Consider the following 18952-nt stretch of genomic DNA (forward strand, 5'->3'; position numbering starts at 1 on the left):
AGACACTTTATACAGGGAGTGCAGAATTATTAGGCAAGTTGTATTTTTGAGGAATAATTTTATTATTGAACAACAACCATGTTCTCAATGAACCCAAAAAACCTCATTAATATCAAAGCTGAATGTTTTTGGAAGTAGTTTTTAGTTTGTTTTTAGTTTTAGCTATTTTAGGGGGATATCTGTGTGTGCAGGTGACTATTACTGTGCATAATTATTAGGCAACTTAACAAAAACCAAATATATACCCATTTCAATTATTTATTTTTACCAGTGAAACCAATATAACATCTCCACATTCACAAATATACATTTCTGACATTCAAAAACAAAACAAAAACAAATCAGCGACCAATATAGCCACCTTTCTTTGCAAGGACACTCAAAAGCCTGCCATCCATGGATTCTGTCAGTGTTTTGATCGGTTCACCATCAACATTGCGTGCAGCAGCAACCACAGCCTCCCAGACACTGTTCAGAGAGGTGTACTGTTTTCCCTCCTTGTAAATCTCACATTTGATGATGGACCACAGGTTCTCAATGGGGTTCAGATCAGGTGAACAAGGTGGCCATGTCATTAGTTTTTCTTCTTTTATACCCTTTCTTGCCAGCCACGCTGTGGAGTACTTGGACGCGTGTGATGGAGCATTGTCCTGCATGAAAATCACGTTTTTCTTGAAGGATGCAGACTTCTTCCTGTACCACTGCTTGAAGAAGGTGTCTTCCAGAAACTGGCAGTAGGACTGGGAGTTGAGCTTGACTCCATCCTCAACCCGAAAAGGCCCCACAAGCTCATCTTTGATGATACCAGCCCAAACCAGTACTCCACCTCCACCTTGCTGGCGTCTGAGTCGGACTGGAGCTCTCTGCCCTTTACCAATCCAGCCACGGGCCCATCCATCTGGCCCATCAAGACTCACTCTCATTTCATCAGTCCATAAAACCTTAGAAAAACCAGTCTTCAGATATTTCTTGGCCCAGTCTTGACGTTTCAGCTTGTGTGTCTTGTTCAGTGGTGGTCGTCTTTCAGCCTTTCTTACCTTGGCCATGTCTCTGAGTATTGCACACCTTGTGCTTTTGGGCACTCCAGTGATGTTGCAGCTCTGAAATATGGCCAAACTGGTGGCAAGTGGCATCTTGGCAGCTGCACGCTTGACTTTTCTCAGTTCATGGGCAGTTATTTTGCGCCTTGGTTTTTCCACACGCTTCTTGCGACCCTGTTGACTATTTTGAATGAAACGCTTGATTGTTCGATGATCACGCTTCAGAAGCTTTGCAATTTTGAGACTGCTGCATCCCTCTGCAAGATATCTCACTATTTTTGACTTTTCTGAGCCTGTCAAGTCCTTCTTTTTGACCCATTTTGCCAAAGGAAAGGAAGTTGCCTAATAATTATGCACACCTGATATAGGGTGTTGATGTCATTAGACCACACCCCTTCTCATTACAGAGATGCACATCACCTAATATGCTTAATTGGTAGTAGGCTTTCAAGCCTATACAGCTTGGAGTAAGACAACATGCATGAAGAGGATGATGTGGACAAAATACTCAATTGCCTAATAATTCTGCACTCCCTGTAGATGGTAGTGCCTGTTAGATCAACCCCCAACGGTACCTTTCGGACCAGTTCTTTTGTGATTTGGCGCACCTCAGTCCTTTGCATCTCTCATGTTCTCTGTTATTCACATATTTTTTTCTCTCTCTCTCTCTTATATATATATATATATATATATATATATATATATATATATATATATACATATACATATATATATACATATACATATACATATATATATATACATATACATATATATATATATATATACATATACATATACATATACATATATATATATATATATATATATATATAATTTGTTTTTAAGCCTGACACTTCTTCTTTTGTCTTTTGTCCTCCACTTGTCCTATATCTTCAGTTTTTTTAAGGACACACTGTACACCGTGCTCAGATATGCCAAGGTTGCAGCTAATAGCTCTTTTGGAATTACCTAATCACTGCAAAAATGCTATTTTATGCCTGTCAAACTGTGTTATCTTTTGCCTTGTTTGCAGATTCATTCAACATTCAGCATTCTTTTGAAAATGGCCAGGTACACATACAAGAAAGTCTGGCCGCTTGGAAGCAAAATATAAAGAAATAAGGTGTGGCTCAAGGATTTTGCACACTACTGTCTGTTGGCTTGTTTAGAAATAAATTGCTTGGGCAGCTACGATATTAACTTACAAAATATTCCACATTCTTCTCACAAATATAGTATAATATTGTGTTCTTTCAGATCATTTTCTGTACTACTTTTAGTTGCATGGTTGTGCACTGTTTTGTTTCTTGTATCACGCTTGAGTGTAAAAAGCCTTTAACGCCTTTTCCCATTGTTCTCCACTGCTGATTATTGAATAAGTAGCTTTTAATCAAGTGTGGGGTGGGGGTTTAAAGAGGTATTACGCAAACAATAAAAATACCCACTGGTGCAGATTATAGCTTGCAGTACTTGTGATAAACGCTAGGGGGAAGCAAAAAGCAGATGTGACTGTTGAGCCTGCTAGAAATAAATAAACAGAGGAAGTGTGTTGTTTACGCCTACTCTGGGTTCAAGATGGCTACTGGAGACAACAGCGGCAGGCCTCCTTGCCTCAGTTTCTCTGGTCCGGGTCCTTTGGGAAACAGCCAACCCAGCAACAGTGTTTTCTCCATGCCCGCATCCAACGGCGGAGGGGTCGGTGCAGCTGGGGGGCCGCAGGGAGCCGCGAGGCGGCCCAACCCGCAGCTTGGGCCTGGAGGGGGAGACGGCAACGGTGTTTCGACCGGAACTCAACCGACTGCGCAGAACTCCCTGCAGCAGCCCGTTGCGGCAGGTGCTGCGGCAGCCGGAGCAATGGCCTCTCCGGCGTCCAACATGGCAAGCACCGCGGCGTCAAACGCCTCTCCGGCGGCGGCACCGACGGCTACTCCGGCGGCCGCCTCCGTGCTGGTGTACCGAGAGCCAGTGTACAACTGGCAGGCAACGAAGAGCACCGTGAAAGAGAGGTTCGCTTTCCTCTTCAACAACGAGGTCCTCAGTGACGTTCATTTTTTAGTGGGCAAGGGGATGGGAGTTCAAAGGATACCGGCACACAGGTAAGAGGATTAAGAGGGGGGGGGAAGAGGCTCTGCAAGCAGCTCTGCAAGCGACTTTATCCCCGCCTCTGTCTCTGCTGCTGTCAGGTTCGTTCTGGCTGTGGGCAGCGCAGTGTTTGATGCCATGTTCAACGGGGGAATGGCGACCACGTCAACGGAGATCGAGCTCCCAGATGTGGAACCAGCTGCCTTTCTGGCCTTGCTTAAGTAAGGAGCTGAGTGTCTTTAACACGACGCTCCCCTTAAAGTGGGCGTGGTTTTATACCGATCAGTCACAACATTAAAACCCATGACAGGGATGGGCACCTGACAATGGGACCTGTGAGGTATTGGGATATGTTAGGCTATGGGGGACGGTCAGCACCTGATTGTGGCTTCTTGGAAAGAACAGAAAGGACATCTGTGTTTGTTTGATTTCTTTCTTTGTCTTATACCGTTGGGGAGCCTTCTTATTTCCCTTTAAGTGGTGCCACGATTGTAAGGGAAATGCATTTGTGGATTGCAGTGATGGAAAACTTGCCAAATCTGGTCTGGGGCTGAACTCTATCCTCCAAGATGACCGCACTTGCTCCCACAGAGTGGGGTTTATCAGAGACTGCCTCCAGAATTTGGAAGTAAAGAGGACTGAATGGCCGGCCTGCAGCCCTGAGCTCAACCCCACTAAACCCTTGTGGGAACAGCCTGGACATGCTGTTCATGCCAGAGTGACCAGCACAACTGCACTGGCTGATATTCACACTCTCACCTCTGCTGCTCAACCCACAAAGGCATCTTCCTTACAAATGTGGAAATAAACAGGCTTTTTTGTGTTTAGTTGATAACTTAATTGTTGTAACAATGGTATAAGGATTTTGCCACGAAACATTGTTACAACAATTAAGTTATCAACTAAACACAAATTTCCTTAATTTTTTTGCTAAGTTTAGAAAAGTGGGTCGGAGCATCTCCAGCAGGCCTTGGCAGAACTGGGAACCCATAAGATTAAGCAGTGAGTTAGTGACAGGGTCATGAATAACCAAAGGCTCAAGGGGGAGCAAAAACACATAAATCTAGAAATTGCTGTAGTTGCTCGTTATGATAGATTGGTTCATTGCAGCTCACTGAATTCTGGTCAGAGTGGCCGTGCAGACTCCTGCCCACTGGCAATAGCTTAAAGCAGGCATCAGAACTGCATCAGTGGAGGAACGTGACCTCATTCAGTAAATGTGTTGAGGTTAGAAGAAGGTAAGCTGGCAGGTGCAGTGAGCCAGAGCTGTTTGGTGGCAAGATATTGGCCAGGTGCTGTTAATGTTGTGTCTGATCTGCTGCTATTCATAATCGTAATTGAATATTAGGGCATATACACATGCACAGTAACTGTAATGCAATAACATGTGTAATCTGCCATCTTTCTGCAGGTTTCTCTACTCTGATGAAGTCCAGATCGGGCCTGAGACGGTGATGACCACACTCTATACGGCAAAGAAGTATGCAGTTCCAGCCCTGGAGGCTCACTGTGTGGAGTTCCTGAAGAAGAACCTCAGAGCAGACAATGCTTTCATGCTGCTGACACAGGTCTGCCTTTGAAAAATGGCTCCACCTTTTGGCTTTTGAGTGCGATACTGTATTTTCAGCATTCCTGTGCAGAGCATGTCTTAACGATTTAGTCCATTTTATTGAACTTCAAGTTACACATGTCTAAGCATAAACTACGCTACAACCCTTGCAGATTGCAGCTGTCATCTTAAACCTTTAACTTATCTGTGTATTCAAAATAATTTGTAATTTCAGGCACGGTTGTTTGATGAGCCACAGCTTGCCAGCCTCTGCTTGGAAAATATTGACAAGAACACTGGAGACGCGCTTGCCGCTGAAGGCTTCACAGACATAGATCTGGGTAATTTGTCTTTGTTATTGTGAGCGCCATTGTGTCCAAGTTTTGTATTTCAGAGTAACAGTGTAATATTTTTTTGTCATCCTTTTCTTCTCTAGACACACTGGTGGCAGTTTTGGAGAGAGATACTCTGGGAGTGAGGGAGGTGCGTTTGTTTAGTGCTGCAGTTCGTTGGGCCGAGGCCGAGGCGCACAGGCAGCAGTTGCAGCCAACGCCCGAAAACAAGCGTAAAGTCCTGGGAAAAGCTCTCACACTCATCCGGTTCCCTCTCATGACCATCGAGGAGTTTGCTGCAGGTTGATGGGAACATTTTTAATCAGTTTTTTAAAAAGCATTTCCCTCTCCTATAAACACACACTGTGATTTAGTCTTTGACGTGTGTCCTCGGGTTGCATCCCTTTCCCTCCAGGTCCAGCACAGTCCAGTATCCTGACTGACCGGGAGGTGGTGAGTCTCTTCCTGCACTTCACAGTCAACCCGAAGCCACACGTAGATTTCATTGACCGCCCTCGCTGCTGCCTCCGCGGAAAGGAGTGCAGCATCACACGTTTTGGTCAGGTGGAGAGCCGCTGGGGCTACAGCGGCACAAGTGACCGCATACGGTGAGTCAGGAGCGTTTTAAAACCATAACTATAGATTCTGTCTTTTTACGAAAAACGTAAAATATGAAAATATGGCGTCATGTATAAATATGACAAGTAATTCAATAAAAGGTTAATAAGGTGAATGAGTGAAAGTATTAAAAATACTATTAAAAAGTATTTTTCAAAATACAAAATCAGTCAAGACTACATAATTTTAAAAAAAAAAACTTTTTAAAAAATTACTTTTTCCATCCACTGCCATTAACTCAACATCCTCATTGACAGTATAATCAAATTCACCATGTTCTTTGAAAAAAATGATAAGAAGTTTATTGAAATGAGGCCTGGATGTGACTAATAATACTAACAGTGGTCGTACGGCCTCAGTTTGATGAGCTTTTTCTATAATCACATGCAGTACTGGCTAGAAAACTAAAGAAGGAACATGTTTATATTCTATATATTTTTTTAGTTTTGTTTTTTTGTTATTCACAGGTTCTCTGTAAACAGAAGGATATTCGTGGTTGGTTTTGGGCTATATGGCTCAATACACGGACCCACAGATTATCAAGTCAACATACAGGTATGGTCTTTAAAACCTTTCTCTCTAAACATATTCTTGTTGGTTTTCCTCCTTGGTGTGAATATGATAATCGCAGTTACGTATGGCCCAAAAAATCTGCACCCTTTAGAGACCCTTTGGAAAAAGAGGAACCCTTGAACTGGTTCTAAAGGAACCCCAGGGTAGTTTTTGGTGGTGATAATGTGATCAAACCTCAATCCAACCCAACTACCTGGTGTACCCTGCAAGTTCAGCTAGATGCCTTCTTGTAGCCTGGGATGCTTTATATTCTGGGATGCAGCACAGTGTACAAACTGTAGCAGCTAGCCAGAGAATGAACTGAGGCCTCACTTGGAGTTGGAGACTTTTATCCATTGGTTCAGAGCACATCATCTTCTTCCCATGTTTATTTTTGTTAATTGCATCTCAGACAATAAGTAGACCGACAGTCTCACGTGGTTTGTAATGATGCATTTTGGTCCGCTTGGAGTTTTCTCTTCGGGAAAAGAAATCACACCATTTGGTAAAAACTGCAAAGTCCTCATCAACTGATTCATAGCACAGTAAACAAGCAGTTATTGTGAAAAGCTGCCTGCTTTTCTGTCTGGTTGTAATGGAGGTGGTATATGCATTTTCCAGATCATTCACACAGACAGTAACACAGTGCTGGGGCAGAACGACACAGGCTTCAGCTGTGATGGCTCAGCAAACACCTTCAGAGTCATGTTCAAAGAGCCAGTGGAGATCCTACCCAATGTCAACTACACTGCCTGTGCCACACTCAAGGTATGTAATGTCAAAAACATTTAATAACTGAAGCAGGAAAGCATAAGTACTGCATTGTTCAGCATATTTTTCTAATTTGTTCAATTTTTTTAATTTTGACCAGGACATGTCCTTCAATGTACGTATATAACAAATATGTAGGACTGCTTTCCTGCATTTGCTCAGTATGGCATTTATTACTTTTAGGCTGGACAACTGCAATTCATTACTATCAGGCTGTCCTAGAAACTCCTTGAAAAGTCTTCAGTGGTTGATCCAAAATGCTGCAACCAGACTACTGACACGGACTAGAAAGAGAAAGCGTATTTTTCCCATACAGTCTTCTATTCATTGGCTCTTCACAGCATATAATTAGGGCTGACCCTGAATCATTTAATCATTAGTTATTATCACTGTCTGGCTCTCTCTCTCCTTTGGTGTTTTTTCCTCTCTTTCCCTCCCCATCACCCCCAACCAGTCATGGCAGATGGCTGCCCCTCCCTGAGCCTGGTTTCTTCCTGTTAAAGGGGAGTTTTTTCCTTCCCGTTGTTGCCAGGTGCTTGCTCATAGGGAGTTGTTTGATTGTTGGGCTTTTCTTTATTCCCTGTTGTTGTGATTTGGCACTGTATGTGAATAAAACTGAGTTTAATTTTCTGTCTTACAGGGTCCAGACTCTCATTATGGCACTAAGGGAATGCGAAAGGTAACTCACGAGTCGTCATCCACTGGCACAAAGACATGTTTCACCTTCTGCTACGCAGCAGGCAACAACAATGGAACCTCCGTAGAGGACGGACAGATTCCCGAGGTCATCTTCTACACATAGTCACCTCAGACATTGCAACAATCTTCCATCAAATGTGACAACCGTGACACCAGCGAGCGCAGGGCCGCACCTCAGCAGCTGTACTGGGGACTAATCTGTCAGACTTCATACTGCTCCCTCCATATCGCGCACAACTGTTGGCAACATGGGAAGGCAAACAACCTGGAAGCGTTGTAGGTCACTACATGGGTCAAAGCTTGTCATTTGAGATGTCTTTCTCCTTCTCAGTGGCTTTCCTTTATCCCATTGTGTTATATTGACACCAGCCTCTGAAATTGACTGGAACCGACTCCACTTAGAAACAAGAGGGAAGGAGAAGCCTCTCAGATTATTCACAGTATCAGTGTCACTGCTGTGGATTGATAAAGGCTTAAACTGTATGATTCCTCTTTCTGTGCTCCACAGCATTAACACAGAGGAGAGTCTCAACTGTATGAATGTACAGTTTATCAGATTTGCCAAGAAAAGATCCTCATCACTGTTTAGTACAGACTAGAATCCCACATTAGCTGTAACTTCCACATACTGACAGACCTCATAGGCTTTATGAAATCTTGGTAAATTTGAACCAAACTTCATGTTAATCTTAACAATATGGTTAGGGGTAAGAATGATTACTTTTTGGGTTTCTACATACAGTACAATCTGTGATTTCTTGTGTCCTTGCTTGGTAGTTGCCTATATCCAAGATAACCTTGCACTTCTTGGCCTTGCATATGTTAATTTGGTTGTTGTATGGATGCACACTAACTCTTCAGATATGTTTCTTTTATGCTTTGTTTTAAAAAGTGTGGGTGGAACAGCTTTCCCGTCTCTGTATGGAAGTGAGAGGGTTGTATATTAAAGTGGCATTTATTAACATTATATATGTAACTTGAATTGAGCATTGATTAAAGAGTGAAGAAAAAACAATTATCGTCCTTGTATTTTGTCTGCAAAATGGAGAGAACTGGAGAAAATCTTCACCCACAGCGCAAAATATTTGACTCCCCTAGTCTGAAGGAAATAATATTCACCTGCAACCACAGACAGAACATATATCATCCTCTTAACTACCAAACCTCACTTACTGAAGTCAAATTCAAAGTAAGCAGAGAAAGGAGAAAAAAAAAGTTTTGCTCATTATCTGATAATCATCTGAGTTTTATTAGATCATTGTTTTTGTCAAATTTACATTTAAGACCAAATACATGTGATTTTTTTTTTCTGGTTTAATCCTAAAGAAATGTCTTATATATATTTAAATATATATATTTAAATTAAATTCACCACAGAGCTGTGAGAGGTTCCTGGCACCTGATCTCATCCAGTCAGAAAGCAAATAAGCATATTTCTACTAGTATCTACCTAGATGAGGGGTTCTCAGACTGTAAGCTGGGTGGGTGAAACAAGCAGATTACTAATGCTGATTTTTCATTCACTGAAATTCATTTGTGAACAATTTTTGGCTACTGACGGCAGGAAATAGAGAGAAAATCTGAGAAGCAGCAGAAAAACCCTCTAGAGCAAAAACAACATTTTAGGAGTCACATTTTCATCATGAGTTGTTTTTATTCATTACATCCACTGAACAAACGTCCATTTCAGTGAGTTTCACTTCTATAACACTTTTATTGTGATTGCCACGCTTTAATCTGGCCATGATCCATATAAATATGCATTATTGCAGCAGTATCACAGTGCACTGTACAGGCCCAACCCGGCAGATACGTAGAAGGAGAAGGGGGACGATGTGAAGGAATAGAAGAAACAAGGAATTGATAATACAGCTGCTTTGATCCAATTGCTCCCCCAAACCCTCGCCCTAGGCACTTGGTGTACTGTAGCTGTGAAATGAAAAAAAGCATCGCTGCTTCCACTAGCCTACAACGAAAGCTTAAGCTTTGTTTCTGCTCCGCGCTCAAAGATGAAACAATTGGTGCGATGTACCTTTAAGCCTGTGCAAAGATTTGAAAGTGCCCACGGGGTAGGGTTTAGAGAATGATTTGGTATTTTCTAATCCGGGGTGAGTGGTTACAATTTGTCCAAGTAGTTGTCGAGGGCAGGTATGCCCTCTTTCAGACCTTTGCGTTTCCTAATTTCAGCGACAACTTGGCAGGGCCTGCTGGCAGGGTCGCTGGGGTCTCCCTGGAGAATCTGCCAGTGATCAAATACGCACTGGGGGAAGGCCTGGCCTCCAGTGTTACTGCGCAGGTCAGCTGTGAACCCTGGAGGTCAGAAAAACAGATAAAAGCATTATTTCAAATAGAATAGCTTCATATACAAAGACAGCAACTCAGTCAGCTGAAACGAAGTTTCTGGATATGCCCTTTACATTTGTCTTAAACATGTTTGTTGAGACATTTACCAAGTTTACCAAGCATGTTTAAGATACCAGACTGAGATGATTTGAAGATGGGTGAGGTGGCCGTAAAGGGATGGACATGGTCAGCAACAATACTCAGGAAGGCTGCGGCGTTTAAATAATACTAAGTTGGTACTAAGGCATCCAAGGTGTACCAAGAAAATATTCCTCACACCATTACACCATCATCACCACCTCTTCTGCTACTGTAGCCCAGCTGATGTGTTGTGCATTCAGAGATGCTTTTCTGCATATCTTGGCTGTAATGAGTGGTTATTTAAGTTGCCTAACTGGATGTTTTATCTTTTTCACACCATTCTCTGTAAACTCTACAAACGCTTATGCAGGAAAATCCCAGTAGATCAGCAGCTTGTGGTTCCATATGGACCGAACAACCACGCCACAGTCAAAATCACCTAAATCACCTTTCTTCCCTATTCTGATGCTCAGTTCGAACTTCAGCTGGTTTCTTGACCATGTCTACAAGCCTGAGGATAAGACGCTGCCATGCAACTGATCAGTTGATTCGACAGTTGTGTTAATAAGCTGTTAAACGGTGAGCCCGATAAAAAGGCACGTGAGTGTATATCTTCACAAACATTTCAGAGATCCACTTTAGTTTTTAGACCTCTGCAGTCCCTCTTTTACCTAAGCCCTCCTTTCCAGCTGAGAGTTAAAACCCACCACAAAAGACTGCAAGCAGTATCGACTGAAACTCACCAAAGGATTCGTTGACTGGCAGGTAGGCTTTCACCACAAACATGGGCGTGCCCATCACTTGGGATTCCTCAAAGACATGACCTCGTTTCCTGTTCAACACGCCATAGATCCCACCGACAACCTGCTCTGGGCACTGCATGGACAAGAGGCACAGCCACAGATAGTTACTAAAGTTACTAAAATGTTTTTCCTTTCAGAATATAGAAGAGCTCCAAAAAATTACAAGCCTGTGTTCAAGCAATGTCCAGGCGCCCACTCTAGTCCAAACACCAACCTGAATCTCCACAAGATAAACCGGCTCCATGAGCCGAGGCTGAGCAGTGAGCTGGCAGGCATACAGGACCCTGCGAGCTGTGGGAATAATTTGTCCTCCCCCGCGATGAATGGCGTCTGCGTGCAGTGTCACATCATGAATGTCAAAGCGAATTGCGCGCATGTTCTCCTCACACAGTGCACCCTGCAGGGCGAGGACAGAGACAGGAGTGTGTGAACGCAAGGTTATAAATAGCTAGCTGTTTTACAGTCTAATAAGAATTTAAAATGCAACACGAGTATGAATTAATTAGCTGCCCACCTCCTTAGTTGCCCACTGGAAACCAGCCACTACGCTGTCCTTGATCTCATTGAGGTATTGAACCCCTTTTGTCATGTCTATCAGCAGGTTGGGCCCGGTTCCATCTGGACCGAAGCACCAGATCTTCCTGGCTTCTGTCACCTCCCACTCATACTTGTCAGCAAGGTAACGTGCACGGGCTTTGAGCTCCTGCCGAGCAGTGACATCCCCTTTCTCGATATCTTCAGCCAGGCCGTCGGGGAACGGACGGGACTTCATGAAGAGACGATTGTGCTTGTTGGGGGACTTGGACAGACACAGCTGGTCGGATTCTTCCGTCACCGTCTCTCTGTAAGACACCACTGGGTCGGATTTCTACAAAGAGGTAAAGAATTGGTCAGGATTGATGGTATGAGCAATACTTCAAAAATATGGGAATAAAATGTATATATATATTTTATTTTAACTAATTCTAGCCTCACATAATCAGTAAGGCTATGTAAAGCTCTTATGTTTAGCATTTGAAAGCTACTTGTCCTAATTGAGTGGTTGTCAAACTGTGCACAAGCAGAAGAAAAATATTAAATGAAATTAGCAAATAACTATGATTGATGTCTGCAATCACAAGTTTTATTGTGATTAAAAGTGAACCTGGATTATATGTAGTCTCAAGAATGAGAGAGAAAGAAAAGGCAAAATTAAATCAGTCCTAAGGGGTTGAAAAACAAAGCTCGTGCAAAAGTAGCAAAAACTGCAGTTCCTCTAGTCGCCACTTGAGGCTGGCTCCAACATCTAGCCAATCCCCTTAGACCAGGGGTAGGCAACTCCAGGCCTCGAGTGCTGGTGCCGAGGAGGTTTTAGATGTGTCCATGATCCATCACAGCTGATTTAAAGGGCTAAATGACTCCTCAGCATTTCTTGAAGTTCTCCAGAGGCCTGGTAATGAACTAATCATTTGATTCATGTGTTTTAACCGAGAGTGCGATCTAAAACCTGCAGTACATCGGCACTCGAGGCCTGGATTGCCTACCCCTGCCTTAGACTAACATGTTAAAATGGTCAACTTTACTGCATTAAAAAGCACATTTATAGCCTGGTTCAAAAAACAGTTCTGGCCTTTATGAAGAGTTACTCCACTTATAACAACTCTGAGTGGGGTGATTATTTTTCTTTAATAACTCATCTACCCTAATAATTGATTTGATAGGCAGCTGGAGCCAGTCAGAGTCCACTAGGCCTCATCCACTACTTCGAGTCATTAAAGTGGACCTCTTCTTTTTAATGGGTTACCTGATTAATATTATTGCTTGCTGTGTGGTACAGACCACCCATCTATTTAAACACAACAGTTTAAATTGTATTCAGGTTTATAGTTTGGATTGTCTGTCGTGAGGCTGCTTTTCATATATGCGACGTAAACAAATCAGTACTTGTAATAGCTATTAATATTAACCTTGCATCAGTGACCTGTCTTGCACCTTGCCAGTAAACCTCTACTCCTTTGCTCACCTTCAGTGGAATGCAGGCGTGGTCCTCCTCCAAGTCCTTCAGGCAGATCTCCAGGTGAAGCTCTCCTGCTCCAGCGATGATGTGCTCCCCGGACTCTTCGATGATGCACTGCACCATGGGGTCTGACTTAGCCAGACGCTTCAAGCCCTCCACTAGCTTGGGCAAGTCAGCAGGATTCTTGGCCTCCACGGCCACTCGGACAACAGGGCTCACGCTGAACTTCATCACTCTCATGTTGTGGGCCTGAAGATGGAGTCGATGAGCGATAAGACTAGATTCTTTTAAGGTTTGTTTATCAGGAAGCCACACCAAATAATGACTCCGTGTTAATAGCTATTGATTCATTTGTCATGCCTCGGTTTTTAAACTAGAGCACACTCTGTGTAGATACAGAACAAAGGGAAAGTGACACGCTACCTGTTCAAAGGTGGTAATAGTTCCAGTCTTAACCAGGAACTGGTCTACTCCAACAAGACCCACGATGTTGCCACAGGGAACATCTTCAATAGGCTCCACATAGCGACCCATCATCAAAATAGTCCTAGATTGACGTGGTGATAAAATAAGAGGGATGTAACAAAAAGAAGAAAGTGGAGTCACACATTCTGAGCTTTTCCTACTATCTTGGACCTGTACTGTGTACAGTTTGTAGATAAACATGCCCACCTCTGGATGGGTTTGATGTAGAGGTCTTCCTTCTTGCCAGGGGTGAAGTTTGGCCCCATGATGCGCACCTTCAGCCCTGTGGACACGCAGCCAGAAAACACACGGCCGAAGGCATAGAAACGACCCTTGTCACTGGTTGGGACCATCTTGGAAATATACATCATCAGTGGAGCCTTAGGATCACAGTTCTTAATACCTGAGAAGAGAGTTTCGAAGTTGTGAATTTACCACAGTCAAAATAAACAGTGATAATTCTTCTAAAGCTACTTAATAATAATACAAATACTTTTAATTGAATTGAATCACGTGAAGGTGTTCTACTGACCCATGGCAGCCTCGTCATCTCCGGGCCCTTCGTAGAGCAGCTCACAGCGGTATTTCTGCGCAGTGACGGGGGAGGGCAGGTGGATGGTAATCATCTGGAGCAGGGCCTCTCCGGCAGGGAGCCAGCGTCGCATTACAGCCTTCAGCAGGGGCTTCCCCTCCTTCTCTTTGTCCTCTGAGTCAAGTTTGACATCCAGCTTTTCAATTAGCTTGGCTGTCTCTTCTTTTTTGAAATTCATGATGGCATCAAACACCTAAGAGGTCAATGAGAAAAAGGACAAAAAAAAAAAAATTAGGGCATTAATCAAAGGCAGTGACTTTTCAGACTCTAGTTAAAGTCTAATCATCTTAGTTTGGATCCAGTCAGAGTCTGGATCTGAAATGTCTGAAATTTAAGAGCTTTAAATCACCTTTTAACAATGTTAGAAACATAAAAAATACACAATTTGCTGAAATAAAGCATCTTTAGTACATTCACCTTAAAGATGGGATCCAAAACAAGCTGGCAGAAAGTTCGAGGTAATTTCTGACCATCGGGGCCGGTGGCGGTCTTACTGAATTTTCCAGCACTTGGATCGAAATATCTGGAAAATGCAATGAAATTATTATATAAAAATATGTTGCCCGAATATCACTTGCTGCCCACTGTCTTGTATTAATGCTTAAATTTTAAAGAACCACTAAACACCACCTGAACATTGACACAGAAAAAGGGGTGTGGTCCATGTACAAGCATCCTTCTTAACGCATGCAGCACCTCTGATGTACCACACTGTAACCAGAGAGGGCACTGTACGTGCACTCGTGCTCACCTTTCTCCCCACAGTTTCTTCATCATGTCCTCCACTTTCTTGCACCTCTCTGCTGGTCCCAGCTGTGCAACTCCTTTAGCAGCAAACTTAGCCACATACATCTCAGCGAACTGCTTCAAGGTGAAAGCCCATCCGTGGAGGCCCGAGCCAAAGCCAACTGTTCCAATAACAGGGTCAATCTGAGGAATAAATGATAGCATTCATTGTAACTACCCATATATTGAAAGTTTTAGAAGGTATTTTACCAGCATAAGTATGTATTCACCATAATGTTCCCCATGGGTCCACCCTCATCCTCTCCATAGGTGGAGATAATGACGTTAACGTTCTCCACAATACGCTGGAAGGTCTGATAGAGCTCATCTGGCTCCAGCTGCAGCTCAAGCAGGGCCCGGTCCATCTTGTTCATCATGAGAACCGGCTTTATGCGCTCAGCGATGGCCTGACGCAGTACGGTCTCGGTTTGCACGCACACACCTGTCAGTGGAAACAAACAGGTAAGCCTCAGTGCGTACGAGTGTGTATGTGAGTGACAGGACGAGTGTTTTATGTCTAATTACCTGAGACACAGTCCACCACAACCAGGGCTCCATCAGTTACTCTAAGGGCAGCGGTGACCTCAGAAGAGAAATCAACGTGACCCGGGGAATCGATCAGGTTGATGAGGAAGCCGTTTCCGTCTTTGCTCTGCTTGATAAACGCCAAGTCGTTCTCTCCAAGCTCATAATACATGGAGATGGCCCTGAAAGAGAGTGAGAGAACATAGAAAAACCTTGAGATGTGTTAACTCTGCACTGATAAATTTAACGATTTATGTAAATAAATCTCAAAAACTGCACTCACACTGATGAGTCAGACCATCCTCTAATAAAAGAGACAGCAAAGACTTTCAGTTGCTACTAAGTGTCCTGACTGCATAGATTTGAATTAATATTTGGTGATCTCTGCTGGTGCATTTATTATATACAAACATCCATGTGTAAATCTCTAAAACAGTGTTTTTTAACACCTCTCTAAATTTGGAACAGAGAAACAATTCTGCAAGTCAAATATGGTACTTAACGTGTGTCGATAAAGTATAACAACAACTTACAAATAAAACAAGTGCTGTGATTATGAACCAATCAAGTATGTTCCAATTAAATACACAGCGCAGCCAGCCGCCTTTAGAAACAATGTGTACCTTGAGGTTAAAATACATAACACAATTTCATAACAATAATGAACTCAGTATGGCACAAATATTTCTTATTTTGGTAATGTACTTACTATAGCCCTTCTTTTTATCGGACATATATGCCCTACAAACACAACCAAACAGGGAGATCTGACAGCTGAAGGCCAAGTACGTCTTCTTTTTGAGTCAAGGTCTTAGTATGATTGATGAGTTATTATGTGTACCCAATATTTCCTGCCAAAGATAGAACAGTATTGATCGCTTCCAATCAGAACCAATCAAAAACCAATATTTGTCTATGACACAGACTGTATATAAAGGATGGCCACACTTGACAGTCGCAACCTGAAATATACTCTTTACGTGCTTTATTATTTATTATCCTCAAAGTGAGATAATAATTTAAAAAAAGGAACATCAAACTGTATAAAATAAGACTTGTGTTTAGAGAACGAGGCCACAAAGTCATCAGGTAAATGTTTCCTGAAGCAGCATTGCCATTTTCTTTTACACTTCTTCACAATCAAACATCTTTTGGAACCAAAGAAGTCGCCCCCTGCTGGCCATTAGAAAGGATGCTGAATTTTAGCTTCACATTTTAGAACCCTAAGCAACGCCCATGTCTCTCCTCTGCATTTTTACTCACTTGATTAAAGTTTGAGTGTGATGTCAGCGTATAGAAATATCAAACCCACACAGATCTGATCAGGCAGATGACGAGAATTTGGGAGGTTGAACGCGTAATAAAAATATTTAAATTAACCAGTACTGTTAGGATAAATTATGAATAGTTCCTGCTACAAACACAAAGCACATACGTAGATTTGATGGTGATGCAGCGCTCCTGCTCGTCTTTGCGTGTGTCTGTGAAGCGGGTTTCTCCGGCACGGGACGATGCAATGATCCCCGCTTTGGATACCAGCGAGTCGGTCAGCGTGGACTTCCCATGATCCACGTGTGCGATCACGGACATGTTTCTGATGTTGGACTTTTTGTCCATGATGGCACGGATCTGATCCACCGTGAAGTTCACCTGGAGGGAGGGTTGGAGATTTAGAAGGGGAGGGGAGCAGGGGGCTACAGTCATCCATTTCCAACTAGCACAGGCTCATTTTATTCATCATATGCATCTATTTCTGTCCACTACCAGCTCTCCCCAGCCGCTCCGAGAAGAGTTATAAAAAGAAAGACATGTTTGAAACTGAACCCAGGAAGGAGAGTGGACACCGCTTAAAGACTTTACCTCCTGATTTCCAGAATTACTGAGTCACCATTCACCATGTGGCAACTGAGTGGGGGTGAACGCAATGTACCACAATCTCAAGAAAACACGGTCTCTTGATTTTAGACCTTAAACTAAATCTACAGAAAGAGTGTTAACCACTAAGTTTGCTATTTAATGTGTAATATATGAAGAGGGCAGTCCTCTAAGATGACAAGATGACAGTTTGTCTAGCAGTGGGTTGTTAAGACTATATAAAACCATCCCCATAATCCTCTGTAAATAAAAAATATGAAGAAAACAAGGTCCAGTGTCCCTCAAAGCTTTCCTAGCAGAACAAATGTATTCATCAATTCAGAAATATCACACTGGATATATAAATGAACACAACCAAAGACTCTTTTGGTAAAATAATTCATTTTTACATCACCCACTGCTGCAAAACACTCAGATGAAATGCGGTGCAGCTCTCTGAGTGTGACGTAGTGCAGCCTGCCTATATGTAATAACACGTTTCCATCGCTTCTTAAATAAAAAGCAATGACGCAATCTCTTCTAATCAAATGAAAATCTACATTTTCCCCCCACACACAAACAGAGCTGATAACAATTACATTAGACATGCCATGGCCATGTGCTTTCCCTCTGTGGGCAGCTGTATTAACGTGATATTTCTGCGGTCATGCCAGAGCAGCGTGATATTAAAGGCTTTGCAGTGGACGTCACAGTGAGAGCTGAGCGGCCCGTGCACTGGAGGCCACAGCCCTGCGTTATCGGCCGGCTGTTGCGCATGTTATAACGGCGCACAAACACAGCCCTTATCCGATCACATAACACCACCGGGCATCGGCATCCATTTCACGGACCTGACGGGATCCGGTGCGGCTGCAGTCGGAGCCTACAGCTCATGACGGTTGTTGGGTGCAGCAGTTGACAGCGTGTTTTCCCTCGCTGCTACAAATACATTAAAGGCATCATCTATACATTTAAGGCTCTAGTTTCACTCACCATGTTGTCTGCAGGTCGTGGGTCTTTATGTGCGACGGGTTATTGCCGTAGTCGCTGCCTCTGAGGACAGGCAGTCCCGGTGGTGACAGGAGAGGCGCTGCTGCTGCTGCTGCTGCTGATGCGGCTGCCGTGTAGCGGTGTCCGGTCAGTGACTGCAGCGGCAGGGGGCGCTGCAGCTCAGCAGCCCGTCACATATCACATGTCCGTGGCGCTTTGCCATGTTATCCTAATACGTCCATGCTGAGTGCGTGTGCGCGTGTGAGTGCCCGGCTGTGTTTGTGAGTGGTGAGAGAAAGAAGGGCGCACTTCTGTTGACTTAACCATGTATGTTTGTGCCTCCAGCTGCCACGAAAGATCCAAAACTTAAGAACAAGTACTTTTGTACAGTTAACATTTACATTGTTAGAAAGTAACATAATCGAACCAAAATGCACTAAAGTCAAAAGATAAAGTGGTTTGGCAATAGATGGCCACTTTCTAAAGGAGGTAATACCAACTGAAGCTTTATTCAGTGATTACTTTCTATGGCTTCAGCTATACAGACAGACAAACCTTTATTGTAATCCACTCTATACACAAACAGTGCGAAGACACGTTTCCTGGCTCGGAATAGTGCAAACGGTGCGGTAAGGTCCATATAAAGGATACAGAATTAATTAAACATAAATATGGATATCAGTATAAATATATACTGTACATTAGATTTCTTTGCTTTAAAGCTTTAACTCAACATTAAAAAAGAGCTTCATTCGAATCACACATTTCTGTGGTATAGCATTTGATAACATAAGTCCAGATTTTATAGAATTTGTATTGATATTTGCTGTGTTTTGAGTAAATACTAAATATTTTGTGTATGGTTTTGGAA

At 43.0% G+C, this 18952-nt stretch overlaps 2 protein-coding genes across 2 annotated transcripts; one reads left to right on the forward strand and one right to left on the reverse strand.

Moving 5' to 3' along the window:
* Positions 1-2590: 2590 nt before the first annotated feature.
* Positions 2591-8661, forward strand: LOC120727598 (BTB/POZ domain-containing protein 2-like). Its single transcript, XM_040021963.1, has 9 exons — positions 2591-3139; positions 3227-3346; positions 4537-4693; positions 4910-5015; positions 5111-5308; positions 5422-5614; positions 6092-6179; positions 6798-6944; positions 7588-8661. Exons 1-9 carry the CDS (start codon positions 2619-2621, stop codon positions 7747-7749), a joined length of 1692 nt encoding a protein of 563 aa, XP_039877897.1. The 5' UTR covers positions 2591-2618; the 3' UTR covers positions 7750-8661.
* Positions 8662-9280: 619 nt separating this feature from the next.
* Positions 9281-18239, reverse strand: LOC120727596 (elongation factor 2). Its single transcript, XM_040021962.1, has 14 exons — positions 18085-18239; positions 16673-16887; positions 15238-15419; positions 14943-15154; positions 14678-14856; positions 14344-14449; positions 13867-14119; positions 13542-13737; positions 13293-13416; positions 12876-13118; positions 11388-11741; positions 11088-11270; positions 10814-10946; positions 9281-9956 (listed from the first exon to the last, which is right to left on the reverse strand). Exons 1-14 carry the CDS (start codon positions 18085-18087, stop codon positions 9763-9765), a joined length of 2577 nt encoding a protein of 858 aa, XP_039877896.1. The 5' UTR covers positions 18088-18239; the 3' UTR covers positions 9281-9762.
* Positions 18240-18952: the final 713 nt, after the last annotated feature.

This window comes from Simochromis diagramma, unplaced genomic scaffold (genome assembly GCF_900408965.1).
Source record: "Simochromis diagramma unplaced genomic scaffold, fSimDia1.1 OVJJ01000205.1, whole genome shotgun sequence".
Taxonomy (NCBI): Eukaryota; Metazoa; Chordata; class Actinopteri; order Cichliformes; family Cichlidae; genus Simochromis; species Simochromis diagramma.